Source organism: Phalangium opilio, unplaced genomic scaffold, assembly GCF_054372755.1.
Source record: "Phalangium opilio isolate 3A_F unplaced genomic scaffold, DU_Popi_V2 ptg000041l_1, whole genome shotgun sequence".
Taxonomy (NCBI): domain Eukaryota; kingdom Metazoa; phylum Arthropoda; class Arachnida; order Opiliones; family Phalangiidae; genus Phalangium; species Phalangium opilio.
The window spans coordinates 9,431,177-9,449,528 of record NW_028324165.1 but is presented as its reverse complement, the minus strand read 5'-3'; the positions used below and the strand labels follow the sequence as shown (position 1 = coordinate 9,449,528).

General features: G+C 32.5%; 5 protein-coding genes and 1 long non-coding RNA gene across 11 annotated transcripts in view; 5 read left to right on the top strand and 1 right to left on the bottom strand.

The window, feature by feature from the left end:
- The window catches only part of LOC149679805 (zwei Ig domain protein zig-8-like), a 329,518-nt gene that overhangs the window by 128,905 nt on the left and 182,261 nt on the right, over positions 1–18,352 (bottom strand). The window lies entirely within an intron of this gene.
- LOC149679815 (uncharacterized) lies at positions 3,066–8,261 on the top strand. 4 transcript variants are annotated; one of them, XM_089835758.1, is made up of 12 exons: positions 3,066–3,780; positions 4,159–4,212; positions 4,277–4,297; positions 4,364–4,384; positions 4,605–4,637; positions 5,107–5,162; positions 5,236–5,303; positions 5,912–5,965; positions 6,024–6,068; positions 6,147–6,167; positions 6,257–6,286; positions 6,404–6,509. In XM_089835758.1, exons 5-12 carry the CDS (start codon positions 4,612–4,614, stop codon positions 6,443–6,445), a joined length of 342 nt encoding a protein of 113 aa, XP_089691884.1. In that variant the 5' UTR covers positions 3,066–3,780; positions 4,159–4,212; positions 4,277–4,297; positions 4,364–4,384; positions 4,605–4,611; the 3' UTR covers positions 6,446–6,509. The 4 variants fall into 4 exon arrangements, with proteins under 4 accessions (XP_089691884.1, XP_089691883.1, XP_089691882.1 ...); XM_089835757.1 differs by having other exon boundaries at positions 5,090–5,162; XM_089835756.1 differs by having other exon boundaries at positions 4,364–4,637; positions 5,090–5,162.
- On the top strand, positions 8,446–10,118 carry LOC149679814 (uncharacterized). The gene is made up of 9 exons (XM_089835760.1): positions 8,446–8,584; positions 8,656–8,688; positions 9,145–9,217; positions 9,291–9,358; positions 9,492–9,545; positions 9,604–9,648; positions 9,731–9,751; positions 9,851–9,880; positions 9,999–10,118. Exons 2-9 carry the CDS (start codon positions 8,680–8,682, stop codon positions 10,035–10,037), a joined length of 339 nt encoding a protein of 112 aa, XP_089691886.1. The 5' UTR covers positions 8,446–8,584; positions 8,656–8,679; the 3' UTR covers positions 10,038–10,118.
- Positions 10,863–13,494, top strand: LOC149679813 (uncharacterized). The gene is made up of 13 exons (XM_089835755.1): positions 10,863–10,993; positions 11,122–11,174; positions 11,565–11,618; positions 11,683–11,703; positions 11,771–11,791; positions 12,012–12,044; positions 12,515–12,587; positions 12,661–12,728; positions 12,862–12,915; positions 12,974–13,018; positions 13,101–13,121; positions 13,227–13,256; positions 13,375–13,494. Exons 1-13 carry the CDS (start codon positions 10,882–10,884, stop codon positions 13,411–13,413), a joined length of 624 nt encoding a protein of 207 aa, XP_089691881.1. The 5' UTR covers positions 10,863–10,881; the 3' UTR covers positions 13,414–13,494.
- On the top strand, positions 13,502–15,345 carry LOC149679812 (uncharacterized). Its single transcript, XR_016365938.1, has 8 exons — positions 13,502–13,608; positions 13,858–13,927; positions 14,001–14,068; positions 14,720–14,773; positions 14,836–14,880; positions 14,958–14,978; positions 15,078–15,107; positions 15,222–15,345. It is a non-coding gene; the product is annotated as an uncharacterized LOC149679812 (long non-coding RNA).
- LOC149679811 (uncharacterized) lies at positions 17,034–18,046 on the top strand. The gene is made up of 7 exons (XM_089835753.1): positions 17,034–17,204; positions 17,291–17,358; positions 17,448–17,501; positions 17,564–17,608; positions 17,679–17,699; positions 17,796–17,825; positions 17,928–18,046. The coding sequence occupies exons 1-7, from the start codon at positions 17,162–17,164 to the stop codon at positions 17,967–17,969; spliced, it is 303 nt and encodes a 100-aa protein (XP_089691879.1). The 5' UTR covers positions 17,034–17,161; the 3' UTR covers positions 17,970–18,046.

Sequence of the window (18,352 nt, the reverse complement as noted above, 5' to 3'; positions counted from 1 at the left end):
TATAGATCTATTAAGAAGTGAATCACCTGCACAGGTACGAAAACCATTTGAACTCAAACTAAGAAAATAAGTTGTTGAAATAGCGCTGTAATATCAGCTTTGAAAGCAAACCGCTCCCTCTTTAAGCAGCACCTAGCATAGAAAGAGCTACGATCTAGAGTATTATAAAAGTAACGAAAAGAAAAGAAAAAAAATGTTGGAAACCCAAATCACGTTTCTTCAAGTATAGGGAGCTAGAGAACCCACTTCACTTTGGTATAGTTCTTGGGGATCTGAGACCCTTTGGGAGTTGCCTAGCTGGTCGACTCTTATTGAATGTGTGTCCAAATTACAAGCCACAGTTTGACCGGCCCTGTTCCACTGTACTAAGAAGGGAAATCGTGTCCGTTCGCCAAAGGAATCCCAAGGTAAAAAAAAAGAAAAGAAAATTTGAAAGATCTATCCATTGGAATAAGCCTAAGTTCGTAAGTCTTCAAAGCCAACTGGAAGACAGGACGTTTCTTCTTTGATGAGAGGGGAGATAGAGAAGAAACGTTTAAGCAGACGACAGTCATGTGACATTGCCTATTCACCACTCCACGAAATAGTAACACTACAACTTCAAAATAGTCCTATATAACACATTGTACGTCCCTTTAAGTGTAGGTAGACATTATCCAATAGTTAATTTTAAATTAAATAGACTACAGCGCCATCTTCATTTAAACGTTTCTCCTAAACAACCAGAACAGAGTATAAAGTCATGGCCTACAGTAATTTTCTAACTTGTTCGAATCGGGGTAGGGGTACAGATGGAAATCATAATAGGAGATCATGGTTTTTGTTTTCGCAAAATCCGCCACCAGGTGACGCCCCAATACAAGATTTACGCCCCTATACCCTTTTAGAAAAATATGAGTGTTCTGCTCAATAAAACTCGGGATAGAGGTAGAGATGAAGATCACAGTAGGCTATAATTTTTGTTTCCGAAAAATCCGCCACCAGGTGACGCTCCAATACAAAAAATACGCCTTAACCGTTTTATAAATGATACAATCTCAAAGGAAAATCCATACAACTCAGACTTAACTAAAGTATCACATGCTTATGACGGTACATTGTATGAAAAGTAAAATTTGGTCATCAATAAAATTAATTTCTTCAGTAATGAATTCAAATGTGTTATACTTATGGTTAGCAACTTATGCAATGCGAGATGAGAGAGAGAGAGAGAGAGAGAGGGGAAGGTTGAAGAAAAAGATTGTAGTCTTCTCATTGACTACGGTAGTACGGTTGGGAAAGTACATCAATTGCGAGTGCCATGTCAAGTTACACCATGGATGGTAGAATTTCCTTTTTCTCTTGCATCCCTTTCCCCCATTCCCTTAAAGGTCCTTCATTCTTATACTAACTCCTAAGTCTTTCTAGTACCCTTTTTTATTTTCTATCAAGGACATGCTGAGTTCTAAGGTTTTGGCGGGGATTCTTGATAATATCCCAAAGAGTCTTGATCACAGTATGGACCGGTAAAAGGATATTTAACTTTGTAATTATGAATTACATAATGGCAAAGTTTTAAAATTAAAACCACTAAAGCAACAAGAATACTTTTCCCAAAACCACTTAAAAGATAAATTTATTGTTTCTGAAGTATTTAAAATTAAATATTAGGGACTTAAATTTAAAAATGAGAGCTTAATTACTTAAAAGTATCAAGTTGGAGCCTACGCAATAGTTTCTAAGAATTTTGAAACATCCATTAGTCAATTATCTAAAAATAATTTCAAATTCTAGACGAGTCGTTAAGTGGAAACATTTAAATTTTAAATAGAATTACTTCCCACATTTAAGAAGTTTAACTTTAATCTAAAAGAAGGTAAAACTGTTATTTATATAATATTGTAAATAATTTATTGAAATCCATAAACCACTGAAGTACCAATGCAGATATACTGTTTAAAATGCTTAAATAGAAGTAATATACTATAGAACGCGACGTTTCTCGACCCCAATATTAGTCGCTTATTAAGCCTTGCCACGTGCATCGCGAATAATGCTTCATATAAAGTTTGCTACTAGGAACATTCTCCTGACATCACAGCCTCCTATCTCTTACCTCGGTTTTTGGCAACCATATTGAAAGTCGCCAGCTCATGAGGCCATGCAATTTAGACTATACCAATATTGACGTCACGCCCCCGTAACTCCTCCCCTTTCAGTACCAACCACTCTCTATGGTTAAAACGTAACATTGATTGGTATTTGGACCCAAAGACCATAGATATGGCATCAACGTTACAAGTCCCTATTGTTTGAAGTCATAACTAACGTCTTTGGATCATCTACGTACGTCTTAGGCAACAAGGTGGTCAACATACCGGACTCTATTTTACCCCAAGGGTTTACAACAAATGCCTGAAGTAAATCCGAACCAGGCCTGCAAGGGAAAAAAGGGGCAAATCCTGCCTAGTTTCTGGACAAAATTTCGTTTGTCTTTTATCAAGGTTCTTAGGTTCCGAAATCAATCACGGATCGAGGCGCGTCAACCTTAATCACGGCCTGATTCCTTTTTCCAAGAGAGCTTAGATGAAGGGACAAGCCACAAAACCAGCACGCGAACCCAAACCTCAAAAGACTGAGAAAAATACTATAGCATGTTTTTCAAAGTCTGGGATATTTAATATGGTATAGTCGAAATTAAACGTTTTATTTGACAATTTTTGGTTTCAAATTTTATGATATTTTCACCCTTCAAATGATCAAGGTTAAAACACGTGTAAGCAACCTAATGGTTAAAATATATTAAAAAGTAAAAGAGGGATAGATTTAATTTTAGAAGTAGGAATGGAGAACGGTTAGTATTTACTTCAGTTATTCCAACTCATACACCACCCAGTGTGTATGCCCCTCCCTCCAACACGTCGTAACGAAAAGTTGAAATTATCTTATTGGCTGACTTACACTACGTTTTGATGACGTTTCTGACACGGACGGCGAAAAATACGTAGTTTCTTTTTTACCTCTGTCGCTATGACCCGGACACCTCTTCTTTCATACCCCCCCCCCCCGTCCCGTGGAAGGGGGTCCCGGACTTTAACGCGCGTCCAGATTACTCTGTTCTTCATTCCTACTTCTAAAATAAAATCTATCCCTGAGTAAACTAAAAAAACGCACGTGCAGCTACGCATACTTTCTGTTGATTCTATTTGCGTTTGGTAATAATGATTGGCTTACGAATGTTTTAAACCATAAATGTGTTTAAATAAAGCCATACAAAATACCAACGATTTAGAAACTGAGTACACAATGTAAAATCCCAAATTTTCCTTAAGTGTACACATACATATATATATATTTAAATATATATATAAAAACCCAATTAACAAATCGTCTTTAGTCACGATAATATCGAATGAAATTATTAATGACAGATAGTGAGTATAAAATAGAACAACGCGCACCAAATAATACCACATTGGAAACGATAAACGTTAGTCGCGGCTTTAAAATGAGAGCTTGGTTAATTTTAAGTTTTGCTTTAGCTGGATTAAGATTGGTTCTATCGGAAAACATGACCGGTCCATGCGAAAAAATGATTAAGCACTATTGCAGACCTGACCGTAAGAATTCTATGCCAATTATCCCAACGTGTATTTTCGAACACGGGCGTTTCAATCCAGATTAAAAAATTATTTCCTTTAATTCATGAAATAAAACATATCATTAGATTTACTATTTACTTATTTAGTTATAGAATGGAGAACAAATCGAACTACAACATATTCCGAAGATTGCAAGAAGGTAACGTTTTAAAGTTAACTTGATGGTGCTTATAGTTCAGATTAAGGATACATACAGCTACGTGGAATCATTATGTAGCCATTTTCTCAACGTATATTGGCGGAATTTGTGCTATACTAATAATTACATATGACGAATGCATTTTACCTCGCGAATAATCTATCCCGATTCGCGTTGCACATGGAGTTGCTATAGTAACCGATGAAATCACAGTTAGAAAGGCGTCAGAATTATGGAAAGTGACGGATAGTATTCAAACACGCCCCACAAAACCCGCATGGAAGTTAACAAGGGAGATATAGAGTCACAATGATTCCAATTAGCTGTATGTATTCCTAATGAAATTTAGGGCCACGTTAAAATAGTTAAAATTTGCAGATATTCGCCAGTATCAAGGATGAATTCGCAAAAAAATACGCCGATGCGTGTTTGGTACGTAATAATACACAGTACTAAGAACTACACTTAATCTTAGTTAATTAAATTTAAATTACAGAATAAAGAAGCTGCAATAAAGGTGAGATACATCTAATAATTTGTTAAAAGTCAAATTTAAAAAAAAATTTTGTTAACATTTCTTTAGACTTGTAAGGCTCTGCGAGTGGTAAGCTCAATAGGCAGTTACAAAGGCAAATAGGGATAACAGAAAGTGAGGAAGTAAGGAGAATGAAGCCGAATGTCTCACCGGTAGGGGGCCGATTAGTCGACCAAAGAAGGTACTACGGAAGCCTTTCATACACTCCAACGCCTCAATGTTATTTCTATTTGCCTTAGTATAAAAGATCGCATTCAATTGACAATATTGTAAATGAGAAATATATTAGGTAAACGATGGTTACTTCAAGAAAATGGGTGGCGTAAGTATCATACATTAAAGTGCAAGTCTCATTTGAAATTTAATTTTTAAATACAATTTAATGAGGTAGGGGGTACTATTTTTCTCTTTAAAATAAGAGCCTTTTCGTTAAAAACGGTTAATGTTTCACCAAGAAGTGATATCTAGTTGCCTAAGTATTCGGGCGCCATAGTCCCAGTCCCCCTTTCAAAAAACATTACATACATATTGAATTTAAAATAACAAAATAGTCATAGCCATAGATATATTTCACTATCTACGTCATGGGTCGGGTCAGCGTGAAATTTTGATATAAGGAGGCCAAATTATCTTGTATTGAAAAAATATTATTGTATTTATACGAGCTAATTAAGTAATAGACATTTTTAAAATTTTAAGATTTAAATGACACTTGCCCTTAAATAATGAAGTTTAAATATAGTTTGGTAAATAATTGATTCTAATAAATATCAGTATAAATGCATACCCAGAAGTAGAACGAGTTCCGAAAATTATGTTAACTTTTACTGCATCAAAAAGAGTATCGGTAATGTTAACACTAACTTTAAAATATTTGAGATTAGGCTAAAAATGACGAAAATTAAAAACTGCATTTTTAGATGAAGAAATTTATTTAAAAGAAGCTGCAAAAAATCTTCCACGTCTTCGTTCCAATGACTGTAAAAAGGTACTTGGTTAAAATGATTAATTGGAAAACTAATTTGCACATTTAGGAGTTTTTATTTTACTAGTGATGGGCACAAAGCGATATGACATCGGTGACCCATATATCGGTTCGAGGTTAATTGACCGATTTTTACCGATTAATCGGATCAAGTTTAACTGACCGATTCCAACCGATAAATCGATTCGAGCTTCAATTATCGATTATTAACCATTAATCGGTCTGAGCTTCAATTATCGATTTTTACCGATTAATCGGTTCGATCTTCAATTATCGATTTTTACCGATTAATCGGTTCTATCTTCAATTATCGATTATTACCGATTAATCGGTCTGAGCTTAAATTAATGAATTTTACCGATTAATCGGTTCAAACTTCAATTATCGATTTTTACTCATTAACCGATTCGAGCTTAATTGACCGATTCATACCGATTAACCCGTTAAAAATAAGTTGATAATAGTTAAAAAAATCGGTCATTGAGTTAAATAATCGGTTATCACGCCGGCTTTAAAGAATCGGTTAAAATCGATATCACATGGGTTAATATACTATATCGGGTATCACTATCTATATTTTACTCATTCATTCTACCATTTCGCATTAACAGAAAATTAAAGAAGAGCGCCCTGTAGCTCTGAATAAAATCAAAGCAGCTTGCGAGGTAAAAATGAACGTCGTCAAATAATTAAATTATTTAAATAAGTACTTCAATTTCAAAGGGTATAACTGACGTGAAAAAACTGAGCAAAGATGACTTGAGAAAAGTCAGTAATATAATAGATACTAATTTACTAGTGACAATTTTAAAATTTTAAAATATCATTTATTTTTATTTTTTTTAGACAAGTGAAACTATTCGAAAGGTAATTCCGCACTTTCTTTTTAAAATGGAACTAATTTGATTTGCCTAATTTAACTCTTACCAACCACATCTCTATTATTTCATCAACAGTTAACTATTGAATATAGCGCTAACTTGAGTGTAAGTTTATTTCAGCAGAGTTTTCTGTTTTCTCTATTTGTCTTTGATATAACGTGAAGTTAAGCGCGGCCAAAAACTTGAATTTTTATTAAAGTAACAATTTTTCCTTAATTTCAGGATAACTGCGCGAAGAAAACGGATGAAACCCCACTTAATTAAAAAAATAAATATTTTTAATTATATGACGTGTATTAATTATAAGAATTTGTGCGTAAAAATAAAGAGAAGTTAAAATGTATTCTGGCAATGATTTCAATTTATATTCGATTTTTTGTTGCTATGGATTCGCGTTTGATAGTTCAAGAGATAGTCGAGGGGTTGGACACTCGTGGAATCGGGCGTAAAAAACTGTGGTTATCGACTTAAGTACAGTTATTACATCTCTCAATGCAAAATACACCCGATATGTAGGGTATTGTCGGTTAAAATAGAGGCAAAAAAAAAAGGCCCGGAACACTGTTAATGATGGGCCACATTATTTCAGAGTTTGCAACTATGAAAACCCAGTATGGTATAGTCGAAATTAAACTATTTATTTGAAAAATTTACAGTTTGTATAATTGACCTTCAAATGACCTAGAGTTCAACGTTAAAACACGTGCAACATATCACGTGTAAGCATTAATGCATAAAATATATTCAAAAATAAACTAAATGAACGACTATGTAAAGTCATTCTTATTTTGTTTAAACACATTTAGGAAGATAATTAAGACGTGGAGATATCTCGGTTAAAATTCAAAGCACAGGTATATAAAAGAATAACACCAAAGGCAAATAGAGAAAACAGAAAGTGGGCTGGAATAAAATGTCTTTATAGAGCCCAAGAATGATATTTACAAGGCCAAGTCTCACGTTCTCTTAAAGCCCATTCAGCGCGATAGAAATGAAATTAACTAGGCGATCGACGGAAACGATAGCTTTTACTCTAGCACGCGCAGCTACGCACACTTTCTAATCTTTCTATTTGCGTTTGCTACTATTGACTGCCTTACGAATGTTATAAACCATAAATGTGTTTAAATAAAGCCATACAAAATACGAACGATTTAGAGACTGAGTACACAATGTAAAATACCCAAAGTTTCCTTAAGTATCAAAACAGGCCAATTAACAATCGTGTTTAGTCACGATAATGTAAAATTATCTTATTAATGTTAGTTAGCGATTATAAAATAGAACAACGCGCACCAAATAATCGCACATTGGAAACGAAAAACGTTAGTCGCCACTTTAAAATGAGAGCTTTGCTAATTTTCAGTTTGGCTTTAGCTGGATTCGGATTGGTATTATCGAAAAATAAGACCAATCCTTGCGAACAAGCGATTAAGCACTATTGCAAACCTGACTGTAAGAATTCTATGTCAAATTTCCCAACATGTATTTTAGAACAAGGGCGTTTCAATCGAGATTAAAAAAATAATACTTTTAATTCATGAAATAAAACATCATTATATTTACTATTTACTTATTTAGATATAGAAGATAAAGCAAATCGAACAGCAACATTTTCCGAAGATTGCAAGCAGGTAACGTTTTATAATTAACTTGATGGTGCATGGATGCTTATAGTTCAGATTAAGGATACATACAGCTACTTGGAATCATTGTGTAGCCATTTTCTCAACGTATTTTGGCGGCATTTGTGGGAAGAGTTAGACAATAATTACATATGGCGAATGCATTTTACGTCACGAATAATCTATCCCGATGCGCGTTGCACATGGAGTTGCTATAGCAACCAATGAAATCACAGTTAGAAAGACGTCAGAATTATGGAAAGTGACGGATAGTATTCAAACACGCCCCACAAAACCCGCATAGAAGTTAACAAGGGAGATATAGAGTCACAATGATTCCAATTAGCTGTATGAGTTCCTAATGAAATTTAGGACCACGTTAAAATAGTTTAAATTTGCAGAAGTTTGCCGGTATCAAGGATGAATTCGCAAAAAAATACGCCGATGCGTGCTTGGTACGTAATAATACACGTTACTTAAAACTACACTTAATCTCAGTTAATTAAATTTAAATTACAGAATAAAGAAGCTGCAATAAAGGTGAGATACATCTAATAATTTGTTAAAAGTCTAATTTTAAAAATTTTATTTTATTAACCCTTCTTTAGACTTGTAAGGCTGTGGACGCGGTAAGCTCAATAAGCAGTTACAAAGGCAAATAAAAATAACAAAAAGTGAGACAGTAAGGAGTGTGCTGCAGAATGCCTCGAAGGTTGAGCGGTGATTGGTCGACCAAAGAAGGTACTACGGAAGCCATTCATCTACTGCAAAGCTTACGGTTATTTTTAATTGCCTTAGTATAAAAAGATCGAATTCAATTGATATTAATTTAAATATAAAATATATTAGGTACGCAATGATTTCTTTAAAAAAATGGGTGGAGTAAGTATTATACATTAAAGGGCAAGTCTCATTTAAAAACTAATTTTTAAACCCAATTTAATGATGTAGGAGGTAAGAGCCTTTTCGTTAAAAACGGTTAATGTTTCACCAAGAAGTGATATCTAGTTTATTAGGGAGAAGGTATAAGTTACCTAAGTATTCGGGCGCCATAGTCCCAGTCCCCCTTTCAAAATACATACGTTGTCTGCTTGAATTTAAAATAACAAAATAGTCATAGCATGGGTATATTTCACCATCTACGTCATGGGTCGGGTCAGAGTGAAATTTTGATATAAGGAGGCCAAATTATCTTGTATTGAAAAAATATAATTATTGTATTTATACGAGCTAATTCAGCAATAGACATGTTTAAAATTTTAAGATTTAAATGACACTTGCCCTTTAATAATGAAGTTTAAATATAGTTGAAAAATAATTCATTCTTACAAATACCAGTATCAATGCAAACCCAGAGACAGTAAGAGTTCCAAAGATTGTGTTAACTTTTACTGCATCAAAAAGAGTATCGGTGATGTTAACACTAACTTTTAAATATTTGAAATTAGGCTAAAAATGACGAAAATTAAAAACTGTATTTTTAGATGAAGAAACTTATCTAATAGAAGTTGGAAAATATTATCCACGTTTTCGTTCCGATGACTGTGCAAAGGTACTTGGTTAAAATGATTAATTGGACAAATAACTTGCACATTTATGAGTTCGGTTCGAGCTTCAATTAATGAATTTTACCGATTAATCGGTTCGAGCTTAATTGACCGATTCATTATTATTGGTTTTAACAGAAAATTAAAGAAGAGCGCCCTGTAACATTGAATAAAATCAAAGCAGCTTGCGAGGTAAAAATGAACGTCGTCAAATAATTAAAATATTTAAATAAGTACTTCAATTTCAAAGGGTATAACTGACGTGAAAAAACTCCGCAAAGCTGACTTGAGAAAAGTCAGTAATATAATAGATACTAATTTACTGGTGACAATTTTAAAATTTTAAATTTCATTTATTTTTAATTTATTTTTTTTAGACATGTGAAACTATTCAAAAGGTAATTCCGCAATTTCTTTTTAAAATGGAACTAATTTGATTTGTCTAATTTTAATTTTAAAAACTTTTATCAACCACATCTCTATTATTTCATCAACAGTTAACTACTGAATATAACGCTAACTTGGGTGTAAGTGTATTTCAGCAGAGTTTACTTTCTGTTTTCTCTATTTGTCTTTGATATAACGTGACGTTACGCGCGGCCAAAAACTTGAATTTTTAAAGTAACAACTTTTCCTTAATTTCAGGACTGCAGGGAGAAAACGGATGAAATCCCAGTTAATTAAAAAGATAAATATTTTAATTGTATGGCGTGTATTGATTATAAGATTTTCTGCGTAAAAATAAAGAAAAGTTAAATTGTAGAATTCTGGCAATTATTTCTAATTTATATTCGATTAGTTGTTGAGTTCGATTGACGTTTGATAGTTCAAGAGATAGTCGAGGGGTTGGACACTCGTGGAATTAGGTAAAAAAACTGTGGTTATCGACTTAAGTACAGGTCACCCCTCAATGTAAAATACACATCAACATTGGCAAAAAGGGGGGGGGCAAGGAAAACACGGTTCGGTATAACCGGTCAATGATGGACCACATTATTTTAGAGTTTGAAACTATGAAAACCCAGTACGGTATAGTCGAAATTAAAAATTTAATAGACAAATTTATAAAGCTCATATAATTCACCTTCAAATGATCTTGAGTTTAACGTGAAAACACGTGTAAGATATCACGTGTAAGCATCCTAATGGCTAAAATATATTCAAAAGTTAACTAAATGAACGAAATTTTTAAAGTCATTAATAATTTGTTTATACACATTTAAGTAGATAATTAAGACGTGGAGATATCTCGGTTAAAAGGCAAAGCTTAAGTAAGGGAAAGTTTTCCGTAAACTAAATGTGTTTAAATAAAGCCAAACAAAATACGAACGATTCAGAAACAGAGTACACAATGTAAAATCCCAATGGTTTCATTAAGTATCAAAAAAACAATTCGATTAACAAAAAATCGTCTTAGTCACGATAATGTCGAATGATATTATTAATGATAGTTAGTGAGTATAAAATAGAAGAGTGGGCGCTAAAAAATTCCATATTTGAAACGAAAAACGTTAGTCGCGACTTTAAAATGAGAGCTTTGTTAATTTTAAGTTTGGCTGTAGCTGGATTAGGATTGGTATTATCGAAAAAAAAGACCAATCCTTGCGAACAAGCGATTAAGTACTATTGCAAACCTGACTGTAAGAATTCTATGTCAAATTTCCCAACATGTATTTTAGAACAAGGGCGTTTCAATCGAGATTAAAAAATAATACTTCTTTTAATTCATGAAATAAAACATCATTATATTTACTATTTACTTATTTAGATATAGAAGATAAAGCAAATCGAACAGCAACATTATCCGAAGATTGCAAGCAGGTAACGTTTTAAAGTTAACTTGATGGTGCATGGATGCTTATAGTTCAGATTAAGGATACATACAGCTATTTGGAATCATTGTGTAGCCATTTTCTCAACGTATATTGGCGGAATTTGTGGAAAGAGTTAGACCAATAATTACATATGACGAATGCATTTTACCTAGCGAATAATCTATCCCGATGCGCGTTGCACATGGAGTTGCTATAGCAACAAATGAAATCACAGTTAGAAAGACGTCAGAATTATGGAAAGTGACGGATAGTATTCAAACACGCCCCACAAAACCCGCATAGAAGTTAAGGGAGATATAGAGTCACAATGATTCCAATTAGCTGTATGAGTTCCTAATGAAATTTAGGACCACGTTAAAACATTTTAAATTTGCAGAAGTTTGCCGGTATCAAGGATGAATTCGCAAAAAAATACGCCGATGCGTGCTTGGTACGTAATAATACACAGTACTAAGAACGACACTTAATCTTAGTTAATTAAATATAAATTACAGAATAAAGAAGCTGCAATAAAGGTGAGATACATCTAATAATTTGTTAAAAGTCAAATTTTAAAATTTCAGTTTGTTAACCTTTTTTTAGACCTGTCGGGCATTGAAAGAAGTAAGCTCAATAGGCAGTTACAAAGGCAAATAAAAATAACAAAAAGTGAGGCAGTAAGGAGTGTGCTGCAGAATGCCTCGAAGGTTCAGCGGTGATTGGTCGACCAAAGAAGGTATTACGGAAGCCATTCATCTACTGCAAAGCTTACGGTTATTTTTATTTGCCTTAGTATAAAAAGATTGAATTCAAATGATATTATTGTAAATATATAATATATTAGGTACGCGATGAATTCTTTAAAAAAATGGGTGGCGTAAGTATTATACATTAAAGGGCAAGTCTCATTTAAAAACTAATTTTTAAGTCCAATTTAATGAAGTAGCGGGTATTTTTCTCTTTAAAATAAGATCCTTTTCATTAAAAACGGTTAATGTTTCACCAAGAAGTGATATCTAGTTTATTAGGGAGAAGGTATAAGTTGCCTAAGTATTCGCGCGCCATAGTCCCAGGTCCCCTTTCAAAATACATACGTCGTATGCTTGAATTTAAAATAACAAAATAGTCATAGCATGGGTATATTTCACCATCTACGTCATGGGTCGGGTCAGAGTGAAATTTTGATATAAGGAGGCCAAATTATCTTGTATTGAAAAAATATTTTTCTATTTATACGAGCTAATTAAGTAATAGACACGTTTAAACTTTCATGATTTAAATGACACTTGTCCTTTAATAATGAAGTTTAAACATAGTTGATAAATAATTCATTCTTACAAATGCCAGTATCAATGCGAACGCAGAGACAGTAAGAGTTCCAAAAATTGTGTTAACTTTCACTGCGTCAAAAAGAGTATCGGTAATGTTAACACTAACTTTTAAATATTTGAAATTAGGCTAAAAATGACGAAAATTAAAAACTGTATTTTTAGATGAAGAAACTTATCTAATAGAAGTTGGAAAATATTATCCACGTTTTCGTTCCGATGACTGTGCAAAGGTACTTGGTTAAAATGATTAATTGGACAAATAACTTGCACATTTATGAGTTCGGTTCGAGCTTCAATTAATGAATTTTACCGATTAATCGGTTCGAGCTTAATTGACCGATTCATTATTATTGGTTTTAACAGAAAATTAAAGAAGAGCGCCCTGTAACATTGAATAAAATCAAAGCAGCTTGCGAGGTAAAAATGAACGTCGTCAAATAATTAAAATATTTAAATAAGTACTTCAATTTCAAAGGGTATAACTGACGTGAAAAAACTCCGCAAAGCTGACTTGAGAAAAGTCAGTAATATAATAGATACTAATTTACTGGTGACAATTTTAAAATTTTAAATTTAATTTATTTTTAATTTATTTTTTTTAGACATGTGAAACTATTCAAAAGGTAATTCCGCAATTTCTTTTTAAAATGGAACTAATTTGATTTGCCTAATTTTAATTTTAATTTTAAAAACTTTTACCAACCACATCTCTATTATTTCATCAACAGTTAACTACTGAATATAACGCTAACTTGGGTGTAAGTGTATTTCAGCAGAGTTTATTTTCTGTTTTCTCTATTTGTCTTTGATATAACGTGACGTTACGCGCGGCCAAAAACTTGAATTTTTAAAGTAACAACTTTTCCTTAATTTCAGGACTGCAGGGAGAAAACGGATGAAATCCCAGTTAATTAAAAAGATAAATATTTTAATTGTATGGCGTGTATTAATTATAAGATTTTCTGCGTAAAAATAAAGAAAAGTTAAATTGTAGAATTCTGGCAATGATTTCAGTTTATATTCGATTAGTTGTTGAGTTCGATTGACGTTTGATAGTTCAAGAGGGGTTGAACACTCGTGGAATTAGGTGAAAAAACTGTGGTTATCGACGTAAGTATCATACATTAAAGGGCAAGTCTCATTTAAATCGCAATTTTTAAATTCAATTTAATAAGGTAGGGGGTATTTTTCTCTTTAAAATAAGACAAATTTCGTTAATATCTGTTAAAATTTCACCAAGATTTTTACTAGACACGTTTAATGGCTCGTTTAAAATTTTATTATTTAAATGACACTTGCACTTTAATAATAAAGTTCAAATATAGTTGATTTATAATAATTCATTCTTACAAAAATCAGGATAAATGCATACTCAAAAGTGATGTTTGCGAAGATTATGTTGATCTTTACTGCGTCCAAAACATTACAGGTAATATAAACACGACCTTCTTAATATTTGAGATTACGGTAAAAATGACGAACATTAAAAACTGCACTTTTAGATGAAGAAACTTATTTAAAAGAAATTGGAAAAATTTATCCACATTTAGGTTCTGATGCCTGTATAAAGGTACATTTTTTATCATATATTTTAGCAGAAGTGAGATGAGACCAGAAGTACTGAGCTAACCAAATTCTTCACTCGGCGAAAGTGAATATTCTTGATAACACAAGAACGGTTGGCCCTCTAGTAGCGGTTTCTGAATTTTCCCTCCAAAACGTGAGACGCTCGCGGTGGTAGACGGCCGAACTAGATTCAAGGAGCCGCGTCCGTGTTTGGCCGCTTTAGGTTGAGGGGAAGGGGATAGGAAATGTTTTTGGAACTCGACCAATTTTTTTCTCAGTAGTGTAGGCGCGTGGGAAGCGGCATAAAATCCTCAAATTTGTTCACTAGTGCCAGGATCTACTATCAATGCTAGAGCCCTTCACTTCTAGTCTCATCTCACTTCTGATTTTAGTAGTGATGGGCACAAATCCATATTATACCTATGACCGATATAAAATCGGTTCAATCTCAATGTCGGCTAAACTGACCAATTCTTAAAGATTAACCCGTTCAAAATCAGTTGATAATCGTTAATTAAAACCGGTAATTGAGTTAAATATTTGGCTATATCTCCGACTTTAAAGAATCGATTAAAATCGGTATCGCGTGGGTTAATTTACGATATAGACGATAACTATATTTTGCTCATGAAACTTGACCATTTGGTTTCAACAGAAAATGAAAGAAGTGCGCCCTGGATTTGTGAAGAAAATCGATGCAGCTTGCGAGGTAATATTTAACTTTGTCAATTAATCAATTAAAATATTTAACTAAGTGCTTTAATTTCACAGGGTATAACTGATTTGAAAAAACTCAGCAAAGATGACATGAAAAAAGTCAGTAGTAGAATTGATACCAATTTACTGGTGACAATTTTTATTTAAAATTTCTTTTATTTTTAATTTTTTCTTAGACATGCGAAACTCTTCAAAAGGTAATTCCGCACTTTCTTTTTAAAATGGAACTAATTTGATTTGACTAATTTAAATTTTAAAAACTTTTACTAACTACATCCCTATTATTTCCTAAACAGTTGAATAAGGAATTTAACACAAACTTGGGAGTAAGTGTATTTCAGCGGCGATTACTTTCTGTTTTCTCTATTTATCTCTGATATAACGTAACGTTACGCCAAATAGAATTTATTTTTAATCTAACAAGTTTTGCTTAATTTCAGGCTGATTGCGCGAAGAAAACGAATGGAACCAAAACTAATTAAGAAGACTAATGTTTCAATTAAATGCCATATATTAATAATTATATGATTATGTGGATAAAAATAAAGCAAAGTTAAAATGTAATCTGTCAATGATTTCCAATTTATATTCGATTATTTGAAACGTTCGATTCGCGTTTGATAGTCCAAGGGATAGTCGAGGGGTTGGACACTCTGTGGCAATCGACTTAAGTACAGTTATTTTAAATATAAAACATCCCCCAGGACAAATCTATATAGCTTACATAACATAATATAAGTTATTATAATTCACCTTCAAATGATCTCGAGTTTATCGTTAATACACGTGTAGGATATCACTGCCAAGCATCCTAATGGCTAAAATATATTCAAAAGCAAACTAAATGAACGATTTTATCCTGGCACGCGCAGCTACGCACACTTTCTAGTATTTTCTATTTGCGTTTGCTTATAATGATTGCCTTACGAATGTTACTAACCATATATTTTTTTCTTAAAATAACTGCGTTTAAATAAAGCCATTTAAAATACGAACGATTTAGAAACCGAGTACACAATGTAAAATCCGGTAAAATCCCAAGGTTTCATAAAGTATCAAAAAAACCCAATTAACAAATCGTCTTTAGTCACGAAAATCTCGAATGATCATTTTAATGATAGTTAGTGAGTATAAAAACGAACAGAGCGCGTCAAATAATCCCACATTCTAAACGAAAAAAATTACTCGCGATTCTAAAATGAGAGCTTTGTTAATATTCAGTTTGACTTTAGCTGGCTTCGGATTGGTTATATCGAAAGACCAGGCCGCTGGATGCGAACGAGAAATTAAACTAATTTGCAGACCTGAATGTAAGCTTTGTTAAATTTCCTAACCTGTATTTCAGAACTGGAGTGTTTAAATCAAGAATTAAATAAAATATTTTAAAATTCATGAAAGAAAAATATTTACTATTTAGATAAAGAATGGGAGGCAAATCATACAGCAAGATATTCCGAAGCTTGCAAAAAGGTAAGGTTTTATAGTTACATAATTTAATTACTATTATTTTTAATTGCGATTGTGGACAGGTTAAAATAGTTTAAATTTACAGACGTTCGCCGGTATCAAAGACGAATTGGAGAAAAAATACTCCGATGCGTGCTTGGTACGTTATAATAAGCGTTGCTATGAACTATACACTTAAATTAATCTCTGTTAATTAAATTTAAATTACAGAATAAAGAGGATTTAAATAAGGTGATATATATTATTGATTCTTTATAATATAATTTAACTCATTAAACTTTCTTCAGACTTGCGCGGCTTTGTATGCGGTAAGCTCAAATTTTATATTTAGTTACAAAGGCAAATAGAAATAACAGAAAGTGTGTAGCCGAATGCCGCAAAGGTTGAGCGTTGATTGGTCGACCAAAGAACCTATAGAATGCAAGACTTCGTCTTAAATATCATACTGGGTACTACGGAAGTCTTTCATACACTGTAAAGTCTAACTAACTTTCTAACTGTTATTCCTATTTGCCATAGTAGCAAAAGATATTAGCAGAAATACATAGGAAACATTGTGTAGCTGCCATTTTCTCAACATATCTAGACGGATTTTTTGGGAAAGCTATAGACTAATCATAATGTATGACGAATTTTACCCAAGCGAATATTCTATCTCGCTGCGTCTTGCACTTCTCATGCCCGGCCCATAAAACCCGCATAGAAATGAACATGGGAGATAGGGGGTACACAATGATTCCTATTATATGTATGTATTTTCCTGATATTATTGTAAATATACTAGGTTAACAAAGAATTTTTTAAAAAAATGGGTGGAGTAAGTATTACACATTAATAATTAACTATGATTAACTATAGTTAATGGATAATTGGTTCTTACAAATATCAGCATAAATGCATACCCAAAGTGATCATGTGTGGCAGTTATGTAGAAAGTAACTGCAAGAAGCCACTAGGTAACTGTAACTTAAACACCACCAACTATTAACTATTTCTGATTAAAACGCTAAAAATGATGAAAATTAAAAACTACATTTTTTAGACGAGGAAGCTTACATTAAATTATTGACAAAACGTTCGCCACAATTTGGTACTGACGTCTGTATAAAGGTACTTTGTTAAACACATTAATTGAAAAATTAATTAACTGCACATTAATGAGATTCTGTTTTACTCAACCATTTTGTTTTAATTAACAGAAAATTAAAGAAGTGCGACCTGTATCTTTGAAGAAAATGGCTGCAGCTTGCGAGGTAACATTTAATGTCGCAAAATATTTAATTGAAATATTTAATTAAGTACTTAAATTTCAAAGGGTAAAACTGACTTGAAAAAACTCAGTAATGCTGACCTGAAAAAAGTAATATAATATATACTAATATACTAATGCAAATTTTAAATTAATTTCAATTTTTGATTTTACTTTCTAGATATGTGAAACTGTTCATCAGGTAATTCCGCACCATTTTAAACTATAACAAATTTATTTGCCTAATTTAAAGATTAAAAACCTTTTACTAACAAAATCTCTATTATTTCCATGACAGATAAATAATGAATATAACGTTAATTTGGGAGTAAGTGTATTTCAGTAGAGTTTACTTTCTGTTTCCTCTATTTGTCTTTGATATCGCAAAAAACTTGAATTTTTTAATCTAACTAGTTTTGCTTAATTTTAGGCTGACTGCGCGAAGAAAATGAACGGAACCGAAATTAATTAAGAATATTAATTTTTCAATTAAATGATGAGCATTAATAATTATGTATTATGTGCGTAAAAATAAAGCAAAGTTAAAATGTTTTCTGTCAATGTTTTCAATTTATATTCGATTATTTACCACGATCGATTCACATTTGATATTTCAAGAGATAGTCGAGGGGTTGGACACTCGTGAACTTGAACTCAGGTGCAAAATCAGTGGGAACTGGGAATCAACTAAAGTTTGCGTTTAAAGCCGAAATTAAACGTTTTATTTGACAAATTTTGGTTTTCAAATTTTATATAATTCACCTTCAAATGACCTTAAGTTCATGGTTAATACACGTGTAAGATATCACGTGTAAGCATCCTAAAGGTTAAAATATATACATAAATAAACCATAT